Consider the following 24,905-nt stretch of genomic DNA (forward strand, 5'->3'; position numbering starts at 1 on the left):
TGCAAGGTGGTTTTCCGACAGAAGCAAAAGATAAGATTGCGGTGAAAGGTGGGATTGCAGGGCGGAGCTGGACCCCAGCAGGCCCCAGTTATCCATTTGGTTTCACTCCCCTGGCTTTTGAAAAGTGTTTACAGTAGTATCTGCCTTGGGCTTCCCAATCCTGTGGGTAGATGGATGAGGTAATGTATGTCCCTGCTTTACTGATAAGGAAGACAGTTGTAGGAGCTGGGCAGAGCCAAACCTGGCAGGACTGGGACTCTTTCCTTCCACAGAAATCCTTTCCCCTTCCCACTCTCTTACCTAAAGCTTTCTTTTCCCCTCCTTCCATCTGCCCCTTCCTTCTTCCTCCCAGTTGCCTCAGCACTGGGGGAGGGGGTGGAGTTGTTGGGAGAAAACTGTGAGTTTCTGTTTTTGAAAGTTCAGAGTGTTAGGCTCCATAAATGCCAGGACTGAGAGCATTCCTGGAGACGCCCTCGGAGGGGGGAAAAAAAGTGATCACATCTTCTTTTGTCTGTCTTTATTCTTCATTAAACAGCAGGTTTTTTTGTTGTTTTGACCGCACTGTGTGGCATGTGGGATCTTAGTTCCCCGACCAGGGACCGAACCTCCGTGTCCTGCGTTGGAAGCGCAGAGTCTTAACCACTGGACCGCCAGGGAGGTCCCAACAGCAGGTTTTTTATTCCAAGGAGAAGGATGTCTACCCATCTGCTTTATGGCAGAAGCTCAGAAGAACTGGTCACAGGAGACCTTTGCTGCAGCCGTCCTGGCCCTCATTCTTGGTTCTTCCGTGGTGGTCTGAGAGCTCTGTAAGGTTGTGTTAGCTAAATCCTCTCAGCGCCCTTTCAGTCAAGGGGCTAGGACCCCAGACTCCCAGACAGCTTCTCTTGTTTCCTCCTCCCGGGCTCCCCCTACCTGGCTCGGCCCATCATCTGCTCTGTGGTTTGCAGGAAGGAGGAGACGGTTACTGTCTACCCCGCGGACGTGGTGCTCTTCGAAGGGATCCTGGCCTTCTACTCCCAGGAAGTGCGAGACCTGTTCCAGATGAAGCTTTTCGTGGACACAGATGCGGACACCCGGCTCTCCCGCAGAGGTGCGTTCCAAAAGCCTCTGATGGCCCTGTCGGTGGCCTGTGACAGGCCCCTGCCCTCCCCGATTCTGGGGCCCTGTGCCTTCCCCGAGGCAGCCTCGTGGCTGCCTCATGGCTGCGTGGCCCAGCCCCAGCCCAACTGAGTCAGTCTAGCCCCAGGGATGTCCTGTTGCCCAAACATTTGATGACATTTGAGAAGGGATTAGTCACTTACTGTTTCAGATAACGAAAGGCTTGTGAGGTCACAGAGATGACATAAGAAGTTTACGTTTGGTTTTGCTGGGGAAAAGTTTGGTTAAATGCTCAGTTCCTTATGATTTCCCCACAGGTGTCATAATCAAGATGGGAGCTCACTGTAGGACATCTGGGGGTGGGGGCAGGAACACCCTCTGCCTGCAACTCTGGGCAGCTGGTCCCACCTGCCTGCTTCTCTCGCCCTTTGCTTTCCGGAAAGTTCTGTGGAGGTTTGGTCACTCTGTCCACCCAGCTCGGGAGCAAAGTCAGTTTTTCTCTCTGCAGGCCTTCCTTCCGCGTGTGCTGAAGACACCAAACTGCTTGCTGGTGGGAGAGCAGAGCCTGTGTATTCAGCTCTGCGGGATGTGAGGCAGAGGGCTTGCTTCCACCAGAGAGCTTGGGAGGCTTTGTGGAGGAAGTGGGTTCTGGACTTGGATGTGGTGGGGTGATGGCCTAGGCAGCCCAGGAAGGCATATACTGCAAACAGAGATAACATGGCTTGTTAGGACTGTCTTGCTGATCTGGACAACAGGTAGGGCTGTCGCCCGTGGGTGGTGTGAGGGGGAATGGAGAGTTGGGGAGAGATGAGAAAGGTTCCTAGCAGAGTTAGAGCTGACCGGACCCCAGCCAAGGCAGCGGGGTGTGGGTGACTGAGGAGAGGGATGAAAGCTGACTTAAGGTTTGAGTCCCCATCGTGCGGAAGAGGAGTGACACAGGAAACGTCAGGGCTAGCTCCTAGTAGCAGAGCAAGTCATTGGCAGAGTCCAATTTCATAAGCTCCAGCCCAGAGCCTTCTGACCTCAAAGTCTGTGAAGTTTCCTCTTTTCCGGTTTATGAAAAGGATTTTTAGTTTATCCAGTTCAGTACTCTTGTCGCAAGAACTATAAGTGGAAATGGCAGAATCTAGAGAAATGATTCCCTGGGTTTTACCCTCCTAAGAAGTAATAGGAGTCACACTCTATTAAGTCAGGGGAGCTGTACTTCCCATCCCCGGTGGTGTCGGGCAGGGGGAGAAACCTGATGGAAAAAAGGAGAATTCTAGTCCCAGCAGAGCCCCTTGCTAGCTTTGTGACTTTGGTGCCTCTTGTGACCTCCCAGGCATGGGTTTTTTTATTTAAATGGGTAATATGAAGGAGACAGGCCTGTTTTTTAGGGTTACACAGGCCAGGTAAGAATTGCATGATTTTTTTTTTTTTTTTTTTTTTTTTTGTGGTACGCAGGCCTCTCACTGTTGTGGCCTCTCCCATTGTGGAGCACAGGCTCCGGACGCGCAGGCTCAGCGGCCATGGCTCACGGGCCCAGCCGCTCCGCGGCATGTGGAATCTTCCCAGACCAGGGCACGAACCCGTGTCCCCTGCATCGGCAGGCGGACTCTCAACCACTGCTCCACCAGGGAAGCCCTGCATGATCTTTTTTGACAGATAATTGAGGCTTGAGCCTGACAATCGCTTATGCATCTGCCCCAGGGTCTGGTTTATCACCTTCATCCGCAAACCCAGGTCCTACCTAGGCTGGTCTGCTCGGATGTCCATATTCGCTTGCCAAATTTGGGAGGCATCACTGGGGGGAAAATTGGAGTCATATGAACTGGACATTATTTAAATCCTGGTTTCACCATTTAGTAGATGTGTGACCTTGGGCAGATTATGTTTTAATCTCTTTGTACCTTATTTTCCTATTGGTTGATCATGTAAGGATTGGTTAGTACTCCTGGGATGGTTGTGCCGATATGAGGTAATGCAGGTAAAATGCCTGGTGGTGGCATTAGTCGATACATATCAATGTGGCAGATCAGAAACCTGCTTCACCTGAGATGATGGTGTTATGTTTTCCGAGTGTTCTCTTAGGACTTGTCAGAACCTCTGAGTAGTCATGTCCTCAGGAGCTGGTGACACCTAGGCTGGTACCATCATTAGTTCAGCAGGTGGTACTAAAGTCCCAGGGGATGGAGTGATGCCTGAGGGAGGAGCGAGTGCAAGAAATTGCATAGGAAATTAGAACCACGTTTTGTGGAGTGACAACATCCTTGGACTCTGATTCATTCAAACAAGTAATCCTAGGGTAGATTAAACAGAAACTTCTCCCTCCTTTTCTTGTACTGAGATCCTTATGTGAAATGGGGGAGAGACATGAGGTGATGGTGGCCTTCTCTGGGGATTTCTTAGGGTCAGTTCTCTTCACCCCCTGCCTTCTCTGGTGCCCCTGGGGCAGGTCGCTGCCTTCTTTCCATTCTGCTGTCTTGTCATGTCACCCACTGCTTAGTCACTCTAAGCAATAGCTGTTTCTACAAATTCACTCTCTGTCCACCTAGGACAAAAAACATGCCTGGCATGTGCTTTGTGGGTAAGGGAGAGGGAGGGAGGGTTAGTCAGGAGCTGTGGGGCAAAAGAACATTCCTGGAGACCTGAGTGAGCGCTCTGATTTCACCTGTCTGTGGGTTACATCCTCCTGGGCACATTCCAAGTTGACTCTCATGTGGGAGGGAGGTCTGCATCAAGTCTCATAGCCTTGGAAGGACTTCCTTCCTTCCCAGGGACCCCCCCCTTGTATTTCCAGGGAATTGGTTTCCTCCCAGCAAAGCTTGCCTTTGCCTTCCCTCTCTATGTGAATTTAACCAACCCTTGAATTAGGGACAGGGAAGACGTGAGGCGGGGCCCCTGAGACTGCTGACCCCTAGTCTCTCCCGCCATGGTTCTCTCTGCCCAGTTTACACGGAATTAGGGCTGCAGTGAGCCTTGACATAGTCAGTGTGTTCTTTTACTAGAGTAACACATCTCCTCAATGAAGTTTTAAAGTGAATTGACAACCATGGAGGAATGGTGTTTATTCTGGGTCCTTCTACATTTGGTTCTTGGCTTTGGCTGATGTGAAGCAGCACTAGCTGATTTGGAAGGGCTGAGTGGAGGCCAAGCAGGGAAGGGTAGAACTGTCGTTTCCTGCCCTTTACCCTGCAGGGCCCCTCTGAGAGGGCCTGTCCCAGCCCAGCAAATGTGCCAGGGTCAGAGTGATGACGAGGAAGCTGGTTTTAAGTCCCTGGAGTTTCCGGTTTGTGCCAAGACCTTGTTCTGACTTAGTTGTTGGCTTGGCCCCGTTTCCTGACTGAGGAGGAGGGCGTTTCAGTGCAGTGAACGGCTGGCCCCAAGTTGTCCTTGGCTTAAGGAGGGGTCCCGTCTGTTTAAGGTAATAATTCGATGGAAGGCTCTTGGGAGCGGAGGTGGGTGATGCCTTCTGGTTTTGCATGTTCCCAGCGTCTGGGCAACATGCCGACCCACTGCCATCTCCTTTTCCAGGGTGGAAGCTGGAGGATGCCTCCTCCCTGTCTTCCTGTTTCTCCCTCTCCATCCTGTCTTTCCACATGTCCGCCCCCTACCTCCTGCACTGCAGGCCCCCCTCCCCCGCCTTCCCAGCTGCTCTGAGGGACTCCCACCCCCACTGGATCCATCCTGCTCACCTGAGTTCCCAGGTCCCATCCTCCCAATAGCCTGCTCTCTCAGGGAGCCATCCCTTTCCCGGAGCTTCCTCAGGTCCTGTTGTCTTCATAATCATAGAAACTTAGGCTTACTGAATACACACCATGTGCCAGCCATGGTGCTGAAGAGTTTTATATACATCTCCCTGTCTTCCTAAGTGACCGCTTTGTGAGAAAGTTGCTATTATGGGCTCTGCTTTACAGTTAAGGAAAATGAGCTCCAAAGATGTTAAGTAACCTGTCTAAGGCCACAGAGGTAGTAGTTAATGGGGTCAGGATTCAAACTGGGTCAGTTTTGTCCCCATCGCTGTAGCTGATGGGGCAAGAAGTGGCTTTGGGCTTCAGCGGACGCAGGTGTGACTCACCTGCGTCCACTGCTTCCTCCCTGGTACGTTCCTCTCTCCCGTGACATGACAGGTGATTCTCTCGGGTCTGCAAGACACAAGAGAGCCGCAGGCCTGGGCTGAGGGCAGTGGCAGAGCGATGTGAAAGGGGAGTGTGTGTGTGTGTGTGTGAGTGTGTGTGTGTGTGTGTGTGTGTGTGTGTGTGTGTGCACGCTCTGGGGGAAGGACCGAGGTTCCCACAGTGCTGAAGCTGTCAGCAGTTGTGTGAAATTCACGTCTTATGAAACGAACCTGGCATCAGGCATTTGCAGGGCTTTTGAGTCAAAGCTGCTTAATAAGTGCGGACGTGTGTTTGCTTTTTTCCCCCCAGCTCTGATACCCTTTTGGTCTGGCTTCCTTTTTTCTTTGGACCTTATCTGGAGACGTGTGAAGAGCTGGAGGCCGCACGGGCTGCGTGTTTTGGTGAGCTCAGCCCGTTGGCCTGAGTGCCCGAGCTCTTGGAGGCCCGTGGGGCTGAGCCACGTGGCACCTGTTGGGGCTCCCACAGGTCCCTGGCAGAGCAGCGTCCCTGGCAGAGCAGCGGCAGTGGCAGCTGGAGCAGGGCCCCGTGTCCAAATGCCTGAGAAGACCATTTCCTGGCTGGGCTGGGTGCACAGGCGGCAGGGTTTGTGAGGCAAATCCTGACGATTTAGGGACCAACCAACCGTTTTATTGCCAGGGCTCATGCGGGGGAAAACTCCTTGTGATTTGAGGAGCTGGTAGAGAGGTCAATGGTGATAGCAGTATATTTATTACCCGGGTTTCTGGAATGGGGTCTTCCTGACAGTTTTCTAGCCATCTGATCGTGCAGACTTCATGCCAGCCTGGACCATAACCACAGGCTCTCCCTGTTACCTGCCTTTCCCCACGTGCTTGCGTTCCTGTGTGCATGCCTGCGTATAAACACAGAATTATTTACAGACGTGGCTTTCCAGAAATTCACTTACAAGTGAATTCTTTATGTTTGTTTAGAGTTTCATCCCGCACTGAAACGATGACCTGAGAAATGATTGAGGGGAGCTGAGAGCCCACTGCAAGTGATTGTAGATGGATTTGATACCGTTTTGTGGTGGGAGGGAAAGAGTTAATAGCCAAGATTGAAAACATTTGTAGGGAGGGGTTGTTTTTGATTATGGGACTCAAACTCACTTGCTGAGTTTGGAAGGAACTCGGGCCCAGGGAGGTTAGTGTACAGTGGCGGAACGAGGATTCTGGACGCTTTTCCGTGTTTTGATGAAAGACTGTATTAAAAGCAGTGTTTGTTGCAAGTCCCCGAATAACAGCATCCCCAGGGGGAAGAAGGTAGAAGATGGTGAGTTTGGGTCCATCTGGGCAGCTTCACAGCTCCAGCCCACGGTTTCTTACACCATGGTTTTCTCATCTTTCACTGAGGTCTTCCCTTTGGAAACGTCTGTGCTTGAGGTGGGCAGGAGTGGCTGACCACAGCTGGGCCCTCTGCCCCACTTCTACCCCCTGTAGGGGCTCAAGTGTGGGTGGGAGCCGGGCAGGTGGAGGTGGCACATCAGCAGAGGGTTGCCGTCCTGAACACAGGTAAGTGTAAGGGTACAGGATCAGGGTGGGCAAAGGAGAAGCCTCTGGGCAACCCACACCCTTTTCCAGGAAGCCCCAGCACCTCTCTGGGCCCAGTCCACTTCCTATTATGAGTTTGTCCTGCCTTTTTTTGGGGTTCGCAATGAAGTTTTATTTGGGTCAAATGTTGCTTGAAACCAGAAGACTATTGGCCTTTCCTGGACAACCTTTTGCTTTGGAGAGCATAGCTGGATTTGACTGTAGCAAGACATGAAAATGCAACTTGTTTTTCCCAAAGCTGCTGCTGACTGGCTCTTGGTCAAGTCTCTCAGGAATCCGGCTTGTGAATCATCCAGAGTCATTGTGAAGCCTGTGTGATCCTGGTTGGCCTCGTGAAAGGCGGACGTGTATTGACTCATGTACCATTTTCTTGATTCTTGTTTTTCCTTCTCTTCTAGTATTAAGGGACATCAGCGAAAGAGGGAGGGACCTTGAGCAGATTTTATCTCAGTACATTACATTCGTCAAGCCTGCCTTTGAGGAATTCTGCTTGCCAGTGAGTTGTGTTCTTGTTTTTCATTGAATTTAGTCTTTAAAATGTAATCAAACAAATAAAAGTCTGTAAGTTGAGCTCCCTGGCTGGGATTTCACTCATTCCCTCCTCTATCCTCAAGTCCCAAGAAAGGGCAGCCTTTGGTGCTTTGTTTCCTATCACTGTGTTCTCCAAGAGCTCTGTCCTGCCACTCTTTTTCTGGGGTACCCCTTCAGGATCCTGCTGTCTGATTCCAGCAAGCTGTACACTTCTTGCTTGGTAGGCTCATGGTGTGAGACTACCTCATGGTGTGAGACCCTTTATCGAGGGTGCATCAATATCCAAGACTCAGCCACTTGGGTCTTCAGAAGGTCTGTGATGGTTGGAGTACTGGTGTAGGAGGCCTCAGCTACAAGGTATTCCCTTCTGAATCTCTTCTGCCACTACATCTGAGCCCCGTTTCGAGCTTGTCGTTGGTCCCTGTGTAAGTTCCCATTTGGGAGGTTCGCCATATTGGAACCGGCTTCTGTACTTCTGCCCTAGCACAGGCTCTGTCAGGCCTCCCCACGGCAGCTGGGAACTCTCTAGTGAGGTGGCTTTCAGAGAAGGAAGGGTGAGGACGGGGGAATTCTCAGCTTCTAGCGAATCAGCCCTCAGCCTAGGAAACACCCCGGCTTCTTCATGAAAGACAGGCGAACGTTGAGGGAAGACCTCAGGGACATGAGGTTTGGAGTGGTGGGGTTAAGTTCTGAGAGAAAGCGAGAGAGGTTGGGTCTTCGTCTTGTCTTGGGTGATGCCTTCAGGGAGATGAGAGGTGTAGAGTGTGGCCGAGTGTGGGGATTTCTCTGCTTCTCCTAATAACTAACTTCTTTTTCCTCCCGTGGAAAAATATGATCCCAAACCGTCTTTCTTTCTTTTTTTAATTTTTATTGGAGTATCATTGCCTTACAATGTTGTGTTAGTTTCTGCTGTACAATGAAGTGAATCAGCTATATGTGTACCTATATCCCCTCCCTCTTAGACCTCCCCGCCATCCCACCTATCTAGGTCACCACCTAGAGCACCGAGCTGATCTCCCTGTGCTATACAGCAGCTTCCCACTAGCTCTCTATTTTACACATGGTAGTGTATATACGCCAGTCCCAATCTCCCAGTTCATCTGCTGCACCCCACTCCTGCCCATCCCCCCACCGCGGGGGGCCTCTTTGTTTCTTTAAGTCTGTTAGTAGGTTTTGCATCAAAACAGACTTGACATTTGTTTCAGTCGGGAACCAGGCGGACTTTGAGTCAGCCTGAGTAACGCTGATGCCCTGTTCATTCCCCTGGAGAGGATTGGGTCACAGGATTAGGTTTCTGGGAAGAGGGCAGAAGTGGCTGTGGATCTGTGAAATTCTATCCATCCATCTGAGGACCTCTCCTGCTCTTTTTAACTTAATAATAAGAATACAAAGTAAACTGATGACTGAACATACATTAGAGTTTACTGCCAACTTTCTGCTGTTGAACTTAGTTGTAATGGAGTTCAGAATTTTACATAAATATTTTCTAGGTTGTTCTACCTGTTCCTCCTGTCCAGCCACTCAGCTCAGGGAAGAGCAGCTCATTCCCGCGTCAACCAGGAACTTGGGCCTGATAAATTGTCTGCCTGGTTCAAGTTGGGCCTCAGTCACAATTCAACAGTTGTAGCATGGAAGCTGCACAGAGTAAAGATGCCCATGTCCTAAGGCATCGTTTATGTGGTCTCACCAGGACACAAGTTATTTGTGAAATGATCCACAAAATGTCAGTAAACTTTACAAACAAAAAGAGAGTCTGTGGGCTTTTCTTTCTTTCTTTTTTTTAAAGGCTGTGTCATAGCAGAGCCAGGGAAAATGGTCATCAATGCGATTACTTTTTTGGGGGTTTACCCTCGTGCTAGATAAACAGTGTGTAGAAGTCCAAGGTGAATTGCTCCCCTTTAAGTTTGGTTTTACTAACTGATGGTTTTCCTCCTGGTGAAGAGGCAATTCTATATTTGGTTTCAAAGACCATGTTCTCTGTGCAGATTGTAAGCTGAAACAATGTTAAATGCTAATGAGAACTCAGGGAAAAGCCAGTTTGTTATAAATTAGATAACGTGGATAAAATGTATTATGTTTAAAGCCACAAGCTGCTGCTCTCTGGGATTGGTAGGAGAAGGCTGGCCCTTTCCCCACATTCCCTTAGAAGAGGGGCTTGGGCCAGCTTCTCTCTTTGTAATGCATTTAATGCATTGTAAATATCTTTCTCCACAGACAAAGAAATACGCTGATGTGATCATTCCTAGAGGTGCAGATAATCTAGGTGAGTCCTCATGGGGTGCCATCCCGTGGGGCATAACTTCTACCCTTTGTCAGTTATACTTTGGGGTAGGATGTGGTGACCAAACAAGGCTCTATAGATGTGGCTGAGCCACTGGCTGCTGCTGTGAGCCAGAAAGGTATTTATACCTATGTGTCTGGCCTCGGGGACAGGCCCCTGTGAATATGCACGTACATAAATGGGGACAGACGTGAACTTGTGCTTCTCTGGCAACAATCAGAGGGCAATAGATTACCTTCTACTGTCATTCCCAGTTATGATACCTGGCTGCCTTGTATCTGAGGCCATTTTTTAGCAAAAGCAGATTTCCTTCTTAATCTAATTTAGAATGACCTGCCACTAAGGTAGCCTTTCCTAAAGGGAAAGGGATTTCTACCACTAGTGCATTTATGCGTTAGCTTTGACTTGTCTAGAAAGTAGGACTATCCTTGGACTTAGGCATAATGGGCCAGAGTTGAATCGTGAGAATACCCTGTCTTCTCATTCTCTTTATCATTTATTTCAATTTTCCTCTGTTTAAAAAGTAAATTTTTTGCCGAGACTTTTGGGAGTCAGTCACAGCAGTGAAAATTTCACTGTGTATTTCTTAAGGACAAGGCCATTTTCCTTTACATAGCCACAGTGCTCTCATCACATCCAGGACAATTAATATTGACTTAATCTCCTTTAACTTTCCTCAGCCTTTCTTTGTTTTTTATGACACTGACATTTTTGAGGAGTACAGGCCCATTGTTTTGTAGAATGGCACTCAGCTTGGGTTTGCCTTTGTGTCCTCATGATTAGCTTCAGCTTATATAGTCTGGAGAATACCCTGGGGGAGGGGTGTTCTTGGGGCATCACCTCAGAGAGCACTTGATGTTTATCCCATTTTTGGTGATGTTAACATTGATCATTTATTTGAAGCATATCATTTATTTCCAAGGCTAAGGAAAGAGAATCCCATTTGACCTTTGGAGGAGAGGGCCTTCTGTGGGGTCCCTGTCCTAGGGATGGGGAGCTGCATGGGATGGGGACCCATTGGAAGGGTCTCACAGCTAATTGATGGTGTCAGAGCAAAGGCCAGACCTCATGTCTACAGAATTTGGGTCGATTGCTTTCATCCAGTCCTTGCCTCTGATCGCGTCCTACATTGTCCTACTCCGAGAATGCCCCTGCGGGGGTCATTTTAGCCCTGATGGAGGCTTGGGGAGGTGGCGTGACCTGCTCGCAAGCGGCAGAGCCAGCTTCCTGGAACAGTTTTTAGCCTTTGGTTCCTGAGTGCCGTCCACCCAAACAGACACACAGCCCCATAGATGTGCTCCTACCCTCCCCGTGTCCCTAACACTCTGCTGGTCTCTGCCCCACAGTGGCCATCAACCTCATCGTGCAGCACATCCAGGACATCCTGAACGGAGGGCTCTCCAAACGGCAGACGAACGGCTATCTCAATGGCTATACCCCTTCACGCAAGAGGCAGACCTCGGAGTCCAGCAGCCGGCCGCACTGACCCCCGTCTCCTCAGACCCTGGCCCCGATCTCCAAGGGACAGGAGGAGGGGGCAGGAGGCACTGTGCATCTATACATATGGTTTCCTATGACATTGCTGTATTTAAGAAAACACCATGGAGATGAAATGCCTTTTTTTTTTTTTTTTTTTTTTTTTTGGTACTTCGGAGCAGCAAAATGAAACAGAACTTGACCCTGAGCTTAAATGACAAACTGTGCCAACTACTACTGGTGATGCCTAATTATGACTTCAACGTGTAACCAGTTATAAATACATATATATATATATAGAAAAGGATCTATTTTTGTGTAAATGTACAAATACTGTACAGCTGTTTGCCGTAAGTATTCTGCAGGAGGGCCTGTAGTGTTTTGGGGGCTGGAGCTGGAGTTTCACCAAAGGGAAGTTGCCTGGTGGGTTTCAGGTGGGGCAGGCTCAGGCATCTGGGAGGGAGGCTCACGGCTCGCGGCTCTCAGTGCCTGTGGGACTCGTTGGAAGTGGAGTTTGGAACTTTTGATCGCTTCCCCTGCCAGATGCCACCTGCTTGGTGCTGGAGCTTTAGGATAATGTTGATGAGAGATCCTCTTTTCTTTTCTTTTCTTTTTTTTTTTTTTGAGTTGAAATTAGGCAAGACCTCAACTCAAAAATCAAACTCAGGGAAGGGGCCCATTGAGGGGAACGAGTCTTCTGAGTTTTCTTCCTGCCCCTGCCCACCTCTGGCTGCTCGGGTAGCTCCACGCTTCCTTCCTTACTCACCCGCTTCTCAGTCTCTCCGAAAGCCAGAGCTGCCTCGCTCTCCTTCCCTGGTGGGGATGTGACGGGGTCGCTTCCTGATTGAGTGGGGAAGGAGGGAGTGGGCCTATGCCTGTCGTATCATCTGAGATGCTGGCGCTTCCCAGAGAAGTCACCCATGAGATTCCTTGGGTTGTCCCCCAAGCTCTGGAGTGCACAGTGGACCCTTGCAGTCTGGGCTTTGGTTGAGGACCTCTGCTGGCAGCCTGCCCCTCCCAGGGTGGCAAGAGAGCTCTGGGGCGGAGGGAGCCTGTAGCTTTTGTTCCCTGAGGTGCGGGGATTTGCAGCAAGGTGAGGATAACAGGGACCGCCGTCACTGACAGCATCACAGCCACATGGATTGACTTATTTACCATGCTGCCGCGTCACGTGGGAGCTGCCGGGCACGAGGGGCGGGGAAGGGGAGTGGCGTTTTTAAGTCACAAGTTGGAGTCTTAGGCTGAAAACACTTGGGGTGGAGAATTCCAGCTTTTCCGAGGGCTCCCTCTTGGTGAAAACTTCCTTCTTTGCAAGAAGTACAGATTCCTGAAGATTCCTGGTGGGGAGGGGTGGAGGAAGCAGGGGACCAAGAGAGAAGGAGGAGGTGTGATTATAGAGGCCTAAAGCGTCACCTTTTAACTGCAGAAGAGCCAGAACCTTTTCACCTCAGTGTGTACCATCTCAGTGCTCGGTAGGCTATGCCCTTAGTTATTCCCTTGTGACTGCCACAGCCTGAAACATTTTGGGGAACGTTTCTCCTTCCATTGCTTTCATAGCCGCTTGAGCCATTCAGATAAACTGATGCCGTTAACTCTAGTCACGTGGAAGCACACAGCACCATGCAGTTCGCTTCCCCTTTTCTGGACTCCATTTGACTCTAACTCTGTTGGGCTATATCAAAAAGTCAAACCTAATCCCCAACAGGGCTTTGCCACCCCTGAGACCTTCAGGAGACTGTGCTGCAGGCTCTGAGGGAGCCCCCCAAGGGCAGCAGCTGCCTGGTTGGAGAAAGGGAGGGTCCCGAGGTGCCTGCTCTGAAGGCCGGTACCTGGCGGGATGGCCAAGTTCTGGAGTGTGTGTTTCCGAGTCAGTATTGATTATCTTTCCAGTCATGCCTTGTGCGGTTTTGAGATGAAGGGTAGATGTAAGGATCCTGAGGACCCAAGGGTCTCCTGCCTTGTTGGGTGGGGCCTGTCTGTGCTCAGGGGAAGGCCATCCCTGTCTGGGAGAACCTCGGCCCTTCGGTGGTAGCATGGTCAACTTTACTTGAAGCTCCCAGGTGCCAAACCATTCAGTGCCTTGGCTGTCTATCCCACTGCCTTGGAAGATGGATTCTTCTCATCTCTGAGCCTTGACTTACTTAGCCGCTTCCTCATCTACTCATGGTGTTGGGACCAAGCCTCCAGTGTCTCCGAGTAGCCCTGTCCTTGCTGGAAGCAGCTCTAGGGCTGCCCTGCCTCTGGGTAAAACCATCACCAATTCTTGGTATCTTGGTTGGGGGCTCACTGGGTCATGCTGATGACTCCTCTGGTTCTGTGACATAGTACGTCTGGGGCAAGGAGGGGACAGGAAGCTCTGCCTTTGCGTGGTGACCCCAGCATTTAGCCAACTAAGTATCTGAATTTGAGCTTTCTATGTGGCAAATCCCGGACTTGGTATTTTAAGAGTCACTGGATCTCTGATTCCATTGGAGAGTCAGATAGAGTCATTAGACCAGAAATCATGACAAGACTCATCTGGGTACTCTTTGCTGTCCAGGGAGGTGACATGGATGAGCAGAGTGGGGCCATGTTGGTCGTGTGTACATGGGAGTCTCTTGTCTTCAGAGATACCCGGTGGTGCTTGCTTCTCCCAGCTGCGCAGGTGTTGTCCGAGGACCATGTGTTTGGGGAACAGGCATTGTGTTGTGGGAAGGCCTGGTCCTATGCTCCTTCACCCCAGTGGAGCTTCTGCCGCCCTGGGTTTCTTGTTCTTGGTCAGCCTGAGACCAGTAGGAACAGAGAGATGGCAGTGTGTATACGGAAGATGCAGCGTTGTGACCTCAGGTGTCCTTTGATTTGGAATGGATAGGGTAGGCCCTCAAAGAGGCAGTGATCTCTGAAGAACAGGCTGGGGAGGGTGGCAGGGAAAGGTCTCTGGTTCACCCTTCAGAACCTGTTGTCTCTGCAGCAACCCACTGTGGTCTTGGCTGCTGGGCAGTCAAGGACACTGGCTTCTTGCCTCTCCTGGGCTGGCTTGGACACTTGTCCCTGTGTCCAGGGTGGGTTTCCAGTCCCATGAGGCCAAGAGGTCAGGCTAAGGCTTGTGTGCGGGAGGGACTGGAGCCAGCTCATTTGTGTATCACCTCCTTTGCTGTCCTTGTGCAGCTTCCCTGATTTGACATCCTTGACCTGCACTAGGGCCCAAGGCTATTGGAGGGAAGTAGTAGCCTCTTGCAGGGAAGTGTTTTCCTCTGCCCTGGAGTCTCCCACCTGCCTGTCCACAGCCGTGTGGGTGAGGCAGGCTAGGGAGGTTCTGGGTCCCAGGGCTGGGCTTCTGAGAAGGGCTGACTGGACCTCTCTGCCACTCCTCCCCTTCACCCTGACCTCAGGGTGGAGTGGGGAAAGTCTCGGTGTCCGAGCAAACGAGAGGGAGAGCAGGCTGAGGAAACCGTCGGGGTGAGCCTGGAGCTGAGTCCCCTTTGATCTTGGTCTCTGGGCCTTCTTCGGCCCTCCTGGGGCAGGGGGCTGGTTACAGGTCAGCATCCGGCCACGCTTAGAGGCAGTGAGTGCCTAGCCAGTCCTGCCTTAGGAACAGAGTGAGTAGGTAAATAAAGACGTAGGCTTTTTTTTTGTCTTTTAGATGCTTGCGCTTCCCCCTTTTCTTTCTACTGCCCTGCCTTTATTGTTAGCAGTTACATAAATGACCACATACTCTGTACTTTGCTGTAAATAAAGACTGAACAGAAAAGAACCCACTCTTGCCTTCTTTGTGGTGCTTGGGCAGGAGGAACAGTGGCTGAGGCCAGTGAGCTGATGGGAAAGTAGCGCCTCCAGGCCTTCGCTGTGTGGATATGGGCACCAGCCTGCTGTCACTATACCTCCCCTCCTGGGCTGCACCCAGGCCACCATGTGTGCACTTGTGCGTTTCTGCTCTGCTTCTGAAGCCAGGTCAAGGTCCCTGGGAGGCTTCTCTTCGCTGGCTCTGGCTGGCTCTGCTCCCTCTGAGGTCATCCGGTTTGTGCAGTCTCCTCCCTCCCTGCCCTCCCTTCCCCATCCCTTCCTCAACTTTCACAATAAAAGCCAGAACAAAACCTTCGAAATAAAGAAAACTTTATTGGGGTTGGGTGGAGGAAAGTTGACATTATGACAATGTGAACAACTTCAAGTTGAATACACATACATATATGTGTGTGTGATTACCCTGGATGACTATATCTATTTAGTTTATAGTCATACATCAATCAAATGCAGATAATCATCTATCTCTTGTTACCGAAAGATCTAGGTCACCCACCACCGAGGATTTTAAAATAATTAAAGTAATTGGCTTTTGTGCTCTTTGTAGCACCCCAACTCTTCCCCCCGGCCCCCCTTTTCTCAGCTTCCCTTTCATCCCTTCACCTGCTGCCTCCCAGGCACCAAATGACCCTCATTGATGTGCAGGGTTGCCCTGCTATTTCCAGCCACTTGTTCCAAGGACAGAGGCAAACCCTTCAAGGAATTCAGATCCAAAAGAACTTGGATTTAAGAGGAATCCATCCTCAGAAGGCCGCTGTGTTTTTACATAACACTTAGGTGTGTATTATCAAGCTCTATTATTACCTGCAGGCAGATGAAGATGTGAGCCATGGTTGTGCAAGCCGCCTTTAACTGTGATCCAGTTTGCTCTCTGCATTTCCCCTATCTGTGGACCACGTCTGGAGTTGGATTCTTTTCTTGGGACTCTGCTCATTTCTCAGAATTCAGTTCTGCTTCCTTGTTGTAATTTGAGACACAGTTGTGCAGGCCAGTGAAGCCCTTGAGCGATTTGCTTTGCCTCCCACCCGCTTGTCACAGCATGCTTTGAGCCACTTTCTGCTCTGCATCCTGGACTCAGCCTTTTGACGAGTGAGTGCTGCTTTAATCAAACCACATCAGCTCAGACTGAAAGAAACCTGTTAGGACCTGCATAAAAGTTTTAAAGACAAGAGGTGGAGTAAGAGACCTAGGATGTGGGAAAGCTTTGAGAGGATGGGACCATAGGGATTGATTTCTGTCATCCTCTGGTGATGGGGGATGTTTAGATTTCTATTTTAAAGCAGAGTTTAAACACATCTGCTAAAACCCAGAATGAATTAACCTTCCTGCTAAACCTTGGGCTATACCTGCATATATGCTTATGTATATTTTCAATTACACCATGAACTAAAATAACAAACTAGCCAACTGAATCAATTTGAGCTAGGACTAAAGATTTATCTAGACATATCTCCTCAGATGAACGGATGGAGCTTAAGGGTGCGAGAACATGAAACTGTGCCTTACACAAACTCATTTTTCGCACAGTCCAATCCATGCTTGGCATCCCCTTGTACAATGAGGATTTGCTGGGACTAGGTCAGTGGTGCCCGTGATGCAGGGAATGAAAATGGCCTGGGGTTCACCACGGTGTTAAGTGCTGACTGCCCTGGGCCAGGGAAAGCCAGCCTGCCCTCTGCCTTACAAGCGCATGTGCTTCATGGGGTTTTATCTGACAAGCCCAGGATGCTCTCACTAAGGGAATTAGAGTTGAAGATATTTCCAGATTCCTCTTTATCAGTGAGCACCACGTACACAATGTACTTTCTGTTCGGTTCTTGAAATTTCCCAACTTTCATGATAACACTCACATCAGACTTTTCCAGCCTTCAAACAGTCCTGCAAAGTATGTTAATGTGGTCCTGCTCCATTTCTACCGAGGAAGCTAGCTAGGAAGTAGGACATGCTGTAGGAGGAGGCTGCCTGGTGCGTGTCTGCCATCTAGTGGTGGAACTCAGTTCTCAACGGGGGTCGGGGGTTTCCTTGGGTTGCTGGGCTAATACCATTTGCTTGGCTATCATGGTTTCTAAGAGAATGGTCAGAGGGCCTAGAAGTCTAACTAGTGATGTGATTTCTTTTTTTTTTTCTTTTTTTTCCTGGAAGATCTTTATTAAAGCCTTCACTAGGGCAGGTAGGAGCATCAGCTCTACTTCTTAGTTTCTTTGTTGCTGCAGTCTACTCTAGTGGTTCTCCAAGCTGGCCATCATCATCACCGGGGCTTGATAAAGACACTACTGTGATCCATTCCTGAGAATTCTGATTCTGTAGGTCTAGGGAGAGGATCTTTTATAACAAACTACAGGTGAGTCAGATGAATAGGCAGAGTTGAAAACCCAGGACCTTGTGTATTTAATCGTGTAGACTGTTTAAATCTGTGATGTTCACAGCACTGGGAAGCCCATTTCTCCCGAAAATGTCATCTGTGCTGTTTAAAGCCCTTCGCTGCCTGCATGGGGTCTGGAAAGGGGGATTAAAGGCTGCTCAGAAGCTCATTCAAGTCCAGCACTGCCTCTTAGGTTGTAAGACACTCCCCACCTCTCCACCCCCCACCCCCCAAAACCTGGCACCAGGAGACACTAAACTACGGCTGCATGTCAGCCCTGGGAAAGTTCCTAGGATGTCCTGGGAGCAGGGCAAGCTTTTAGAAGTCATCTAGTCCAGTGCCTTCAAGCATGCTTTTAGTCATGGAGGCCTTCATGAAGTCTTCCTTGAAGTCTCAATGTGAAAAGCAGAAAAGCAGCTTCTCCTTTGAGAATTCTCAGGATTTTCTTTGAAGCCATTGAAGTCAAAGCCCTTCATTTTACAGATGAGGAACCTAGGGCCCAGAGGCAAAACGACTGGGTCCGGATCCTACTACTGACTGGGCTGTAGGTCTGCAGTGGACTTGATTTCAGGGTTGGAAACAAAAGTCCCTCCTCCTGCAGTGCTTTAGAGCTTCTCCAGGGCAGGCATTGGTGGCAGAAGTTGGGGTGGACCACTGCCATTGGACTGATTCTTTTTGGCAGCTACAGGAAGAAGGACCTGGGTGGGTGGAAGGCAGGAGAATGAAGAGAGAGGATCGAACATCTTTTAAAAATTATATTCGGGGGCTTCCCTGGTGGCGCAGTGGTTGCGCGTCCGCCTGCCGATGCAGGGGAACCGAGTTCGCGCCCCGGTCTGGGAGGATCCCACATGCCGCGGAGCGGCTGGGCCCGTGAGCCATGGCCGCTGAGCCTGCGCGTCCGGAGCCTGTGCTCCGCAACGGGAGAGGCCACAGCAGTGTGAGGCCCACATACCACAAAAAAAAAAAAAAAAAAAAAAATTATATTCGGTTAGTTGGGGGTCAGCTGAGTTCTGTAAAAGGGATTCCACCTTCTGCTCGAGGATTTCAGTGTTGTCTGGCTTCAAGTCAAAGGGAGACTTCAAGCCTGTTGGGGGAAATCACTGTGGAGTTGACAGATCTAGTTTAAATGTTGACTCTTTCACGTAATGGCTGTGTGGTCTTGTGCAGCCTGTACTCTAGGGATAAGGACCCCTGCTTTGCTCAGTGTTGGATGAGAGCTTGTACACAGGCAGGACTGCCTGGGTGTAAAGTGTCCAGGGAGTGGCAGATGTCTTTATACTCTTAGTAATTGGGCTGCAGTGGGTGAGACTGAGTTCCTAGAAGGCTTTTTCTTAGTAGCTCAGGGCAACTGGGAGAGGCTGGCTGGCTTAGGGAATAATTCCTAAACCAGATTTCTCTGTAGCTACTGCTGGAGGCCTGCCCCAGGGCTAATCTCAGAGTTGCCAGAGGAGGGTTTAGGCAAAACCACAATAAGATATTTTGACGCAAAGACCAACCCAGTAGGTTCAGAGCTTTAGCCCGCCCCCAGGGCTATGAGCCTCCCAGGCTGAAACCCACCCATTTCTGGCCCTCTTGTTGACCCTGACACCTCCCACGTGTGTGAGGCTCAGAGATGGGAGTTGGATTCAGGGATGGAATAAGGAAGGATATCTATTGTACGTATCATTTAGTTATTTAAAATGGATCCAAATACTTGATGGTGTGCTTTTAAGGACCTCAAAATGGTGAATATCCAGAAGCCTTGGCACCAAAACAAAGGGGTCAGATATTATGTTCTTTTGTTCTGTAGCTGAAGAGTCTGTCTGTGGGGCAAACAAGCTGAGGGGTCACTGGGCATCTCCAGTGGGACAGCCTACATTGTCCTGGCAGCCCCTTCAGGGTTAGGAGTCCCCCCCTGGTACTCCAGCCGATGAAAGTGCCTTGTTTTTCTTGATTAGGGTTTTCAGTCTTTTTTTGTGCCCTGGACCCCTCTAGCAGTCTAAGGACACCTGTCAGAATAATGTTTTTACACATATGAAATAACATCCAAAGAAATTTAAGAAAATAAATTATACTGAAACACAGTTACCAAAATAGAAAAACAAATCAGTGGTACGTGTGCTTCTTTATTAACACATCAAATAACAAGATTCAGTGGCCGGTCTAATAACTACTACATGGTATCATAGTGATGAAACTAAATCATATTTTGAAATTCTGCAGCAACTGTAAGGTGTTAGGAACATAACTCTGATTTCTATTGCTGACAAACAAGTCCAAGTACAACTAATATTCATTCCTGTGGTTTGTTTCCTACATTCATAACGGAAGGAAAGGCTAAAATTTCAAGTAGAGGCCAGTGAAAATAAAGATGTAAATTTTAAAGATCATAGACCACCTGAATTCTGCCCAAGGCTTCTGTCCTTAATCCTCAGATTAAGAAACACTGGTCTAGATCCAAATCTTCCAGGTCACCTGGTGACTAAGAAAGACGAATTTGTCTCCTTTTACTATGTGTCTTGAGTTGAGTGAGTCAGGACCCAGCCATGGCAGTGGGCTTCTTGTGTGACAGCTGTCTGGGTTCTGGCCAGTGGACACACAACAAGCAACCCCAATGTAATTGAAAATGTTCTTGAAACCACACTTAAAAGAGTAAAAGGAAGGTGAAATTAATTTTAACATTATATTTTATTTAACCCAGTATATCCAAAATACCATTATTTCAACATGTAATCTATGTAAAAATTACTGATATTTTGCATTTTCTTTTTTTTGTACAAAGTGTTTGTTATCTAGTGTCTATCGCACACTCACAGCGCATCTTGATTTGGACTGGGCACATTTCAAGGGCTCAATGGCTAAATGGCTAGTGGCTGCCTTATTGGACAGTGCAGGTCAGTACAGTTAGAATTATATTGTGTTTGGGTCAGGCAAGGGCTCCCGTTAAATACTCTCTTTTTACCAAAGTGGGTACTGGGGTCCAGAGAGAGGAAGTGACCTGCCCAAGGTCATGGCTAGTTAACTAGAGAGCCAGGCCTTGGTTATGCCTTTTTCTAGTGGGGCTTCTGCCTTCATGTTACCCTTCAGGAAAGATTACATTTTTCCAGCCCTGGGTTCCAAAGGCCTTGAGTTCTTCAGGAGAGGCCTAAGTGTTGGGAGTGCCCCCTCTGAAAGCCCGTGAAGAGGGCTAGGAAAACAGCCAAAGAGAAAATCCCGAAGGAGTGAAGGGCTCAAGGGGAATTCGGTAATGACAGAAGTGGAGGGTCACCTCACAGCAGGAAGAACATATGTTGGTTCAGCAATGGATGAGGATGCAATGACCAATTCAGAGTGGAGGGAAATAAAAAGAAAACTGTTGAAAAAGAATATAAGGCAAAATCTTTGAGATGATATTGAATAGATGGGGAACACAAAAAATCCACTTATCACACAGAGGTCCAAAGGAGATGATTATGAAATGGAAGGAAGAAATGACTGGTAATGAAAGGAGAAAAGGGGGAAATCCCAGAATCTTCTGTTTTTTTCCTAAATATAGATAAGGGAAGACACCAGGGAATTGTCTTCACCGCAGCTCAGTCACTAGGTAGAGATGCTGCATGCTTGTCTACGGTACTGTCTGCATGTGTAAAAAGTTGTCTTTCCTGCATGGGGAGCTCCTTGAGCGCATAGAGCATGTCTGGCTACTCTTAGTATCCCCACCCAATGCTTGGCATGGTTTAGTTCTGCCACAGAGCAGGTGTTTGACAAACTTTTGAAAAACAAAGGGGAATAAATGAATGAGGGCGGAGAGCTCTGCATGCAGTGCAAGATGGGCACAGAGTCAGGGAACGTCATCTGGTCTGAGCTTCCACTCTTTCCTTGGGATGTTGGCAAGTCACATCACCTCTCATGCCAGGCCTCTCCTCTGAGAAATGAGAGACTCTTCTCTGGCCTCCTCAACTTAATGGTTTAGTAGATCATGTGAAAGAACAGCTATAACATGAATTAGAGTAATAAAAGCTGTCGTACAAACATAAAATGTGCTATTTATTTTCAGTGGAAAGTATAACTGGGCCAAAGTGGTATTAAGAAATGATCAAGTTGGACTCAGACCAATGTGTGGGTGAGGAAAATAAGATGTCTGTACATAGCCAGAAAGGAGGTGAGAGCAGATGAAAACAGCAAAGTGAATTAATGGAGTGAAAGCCTGTGTCAGCCACTCGGAGAGTGTGGCTTTGGGGCAGTGTCCGTGAACCGGCAGGAAGCATGAAGACAATGTTTGTTTCTTTACCTCTGGTCAAAATGTCAACCTGTCACAGGATCTAACCTTCCCAAAATCTGAGAACTAGCTCCACCATACCAAGCATCATTGAAAGATGCTCTGTCAGTTAGGATTAGGTTCAGTTGCATATAACAACAAAACAAACTAACGAAGTGCCCCAAATAATTGGCTTTAAGCAAGGTAGTTTATTTTTCTCACAAAAGATGTCTAGGGACAGGAAGTTTAAGGCAAATATGGTGGTTTCATCATGTTGTCAGGGACTCAGGCCTCTGTTTCTATCATCAGCACTTGGTTTATATTTTCAAGATTACTTTGTGTTCCAAAAAGGCTGCTAGAGCTCCAGTCAACAGGTTTGCATTCCATACAGAAGGAGGAAAAGAAGGACATGGCTTATTCTTGTTAAGAAAGATTTTTCAGAAGTACCACACACTTCTGCTGATATCTCATTGGCCAGAACTTAGCCTATGTCCGTATCTGTGTGCTAGGGAGATTGAGAAATGTGGTCTTTTAGCTGAGTCATTCCTACTCTGAGTAAAATAGAAATGTGCAAAGATAGTATAAGCAAAAAAACCAAACATGACAAGTTCTCAATAAATGATAGCTGTTAATGTAATTTTTTGTTTTGTTTTTAAAAAAAGAGTTATGAAGGTATAAGTGACATAAGCTACACATATTTAAAGTTTATTATAAGTGACATAAACTGCACATATTTAAAGTTTACAATTAGATAAAATTTGACATATGTATATATTCATGAAACCATCATCACAATCAAGATAGTAAATATATCCATCATTCCCTGAAGTTTCCACATAAGCCTCCTTCCTCCTCTTCCCCCAAGTAACTATTGATTGGCTTTCTCACTATAGACTATTTTGTATTTTCTTGAAGTTTATATAAGTGGAGTCATACACTATGTACTCCTTTCTTTTGGTCTGGCTTTTTCACTCAGCATAATTTTGATATGGATCCATGTTGTGTATATCAAATTTTTGCCCTTTCTGTTTGTTTTCTTTTTGAATTTTGAGAGTTCTTTATATGTTTTGAATACACATTCTTTTTAAATATGTGCTTTGCAAGTAGAGTTGACCCTTGAACAACGTGGGTTTGAACTGTGCGGGTCCACTTATACATGGATTTTTTTCCCCATAAATACATATTAAAGTATTACAAGATTCCCCAGTTGGTTGAATCCACAGATGCGGAACACTGTATGTGGAGGGCTGACTATAAGGTAATACATGGATTTTTGACTGCGTGGAGGGTTGGTGCCCCTAACCCCTGTGTTATTCAAGGTCAATTGTATTTTCTCCTATTCCGTGGTTTGTCTGTTCTATGACAGTGTCATTTCAAGAGCTAATGTTTAAAAATTTGATGGTCTGATTTATCAAAAATTTTTTATTAATTGCACTTTTGGAGTCATATCTAAGAAATTTTTGCATAATCCAATGTCACAAAATTTTTCTCCTGGGTTGTCTTCTAGAAATTTTACAGTTTTAGGTTTTACATTTAGGTCTGTGATAGATTTTGAGTTAATTTTTGTTTATGGTGTGAGGTATAGATGGAAGTTCATTATTTTGCATGTGACATCCATTTTTCAATAGCACCACTGTTGAAGACTCTCCTCCATTGAATTGTCTTTGTACCTTTGCAAAAAATCAGCTGTTCATATTTGTGTGTCTGTTTCTGGACTCTGCTCCACTGATCTTTTTGTCTTTTTGATGTCAATACCACATTGTCTTGATTACTGTAGCTTTATAATAAGTCTTGAAATCAGGTAGTATAAGCCCTTCAATTTTGTTCTTTTTCAAAATTGTTTTGGCTATTCTAGGTCCTTTGCATTTCTATATGAATTTGAGAGTCATCTTGTCAATATCCACAAAATGTCCTGCTGGGACTTTAACTGGGATGGCGTTGGAGACTAAGATTAGTTTGGGGAGAACTGACATCTTAACAATGTTGTGTTTTTTGACTGTCAAAGCAAGTAATCAATAAACAATCTATGATAGGAATAGAAAAGAGTTTTATTTGAGCCAAGCTGAGGACTATAGCCTGGGAAACACAGATTCAAGAAGCACTTGAATTGTAATCTGTGGACTACAAAATAGGGGAGGCTTATACAGGCAAAAACCGCAAAGTTATATAAATTGTTTGTCAAAACTTAGGATTGGAGCTGGTAAGAAGTAAGCGTGCTTATTAAGCAAGGATTGATTGGGGTATGAAATGGTCACATAGTTACAAGATTGCAGCTGGAAGCTGCTAGCAAATACTATTTTGAAAACAACTGGTGGTGTCCTTGAGTTTGATAGAGTTCAGAAAATTTAAGTTCTCAGTGATGCAGGAACATGTCTGAAACCACATCCACAGTGGCCATCTGGCTCTAGTTTGAATGCTTGAACCAGAGTTACTCCATTTTGATTTTTAAATGATCTTCAATATATCATCATGACCTATGAACAAGGTATATCTCTCCACTTATTTTGCTCTTTGATTTCTCTCAGCAATTCTTTGTAGTTTTCAGTTTACAGATTTTGTACATTTTTTATCAGATTTTTTCCTATGTATTTCATAATTTTTGTTGCTATTATAAATAGTATTTTTAAAAATTCTAATTTCCAATTGTCCATTGCTTGCATATAGAAATACTATGGATTTTTGTATACTGGTTTTTTATCTTGCAACCTTGCTAAACTTATTTATTAATGTTAATACTATGTTTAGAGTAGTTTCAGGAGTGAGCAGAGATATAACAGTGGTTTAATCTATCATATTTAATGAAAAGTTCTTGAGATTTCTGTATTCACTTTCATCATCTCTACAGGTTTGGAAATTACATATATTTTTCTTACTTTGGTGATTATCTTTTAAAATTGACAGGCATACTTGACTTGAAAAAAATCTCTAATCTCCTACCGAACAATATGAGCTTTAGAGAGTTTTAACTCTGATCATGCAGTCCAGCTTACATGTCAGCATTACTGAGTTTTATTTCTACCTTGCTTTTTAATTTTTAATGAAAAATTAAAATGTTTTATTTTTAATATTTATGTATTCATTTTACTGAAGTATAGTTGATTTACAGTGTTTCATGTGTACAGCAAAGTGATTCAGATATATATATATATTCTTTTTCAGATTCTTTTCCATTATATTCACCTTGCTTTTATATCCCCTAAGTTAGTTATCATTTATTGTTTTTAAAAAATCACTATTGTTTTATGCTGTCAGTGCCTGTTTTATATTTACCCAGAGTTTTATAACACCTTTGTTCACTATTTCATTTTGCATTGTTCTTCTTAGTTCCAGATTCAAGTTTTTCTCTAAAGTACACCCTTTAATGATACATTTACAAAGGGTGTTAGTGGTATGCTCTTTGTTGGAAACTGTCTATTTTACTTTCACTTTTTTTTTTTTTTTTTTTTTTTGCGGTACGCGGGCCTCTCACCGGTGTGGCCTCTCGGGTTGCAGGGCC

General features: G+C 46.9%; 1 protein-coding gene across 4 annotated transcripts in view; it reads left to right on the top strand.

Moving 5' to 3' along the window:
• UCK2 (uridine-cytidine kinase 2) overlaps window positions 1–24,836 on the top strand; it is an 85,702-nt gene extending 60,866 nt beyond the window's left edge. For all 4 annotated transcript variants that reach the window (XM_007117878.3, XM_007117876.4, XM_007117877.4 and 1 more), the window contains exons 4-7: window positions 948–1,090; window positions 7,162–7,259; window positions 9,509–9,557; window positions 10,922–24,836. In XM_007117878.3, coding sequence (XP_007117940.1) covers window positions 948–1,090; window positions 7,162–7,259; window positions 9,509–9,557; window positions 10,922–11,061 — 430 coding nt within the window. In that variant the 3' untranslated portion in view covers window positions 11,062–24,836. The remainder of the gene's footprint in view (window positions 1–947; window positions 1,091–7,161; window positions 7,260–9,508; window positions 9,558–10,921) is intronic.
• The last annotated feature ends 69 nt before the right edge of the window (window positions 24,837–24,905 follow it).

The sequence above is a fragment of the Physeter macrocephalus genome, chromosome 4, assembly GCF_002837175.3.
Source record: "Physeter macrocephalus isolate SW-GA chromosome 4, ASM283717v5, whole genome shotgun sequence".
In the NCBI taxonomy this organism is placed as follows: domain Eukaryota; kingdom Metazoa; phylum Chordata; class Mammalia; order Artiodactyla; family Physeteridae; genus Physeter; species Physeter macrocephalus.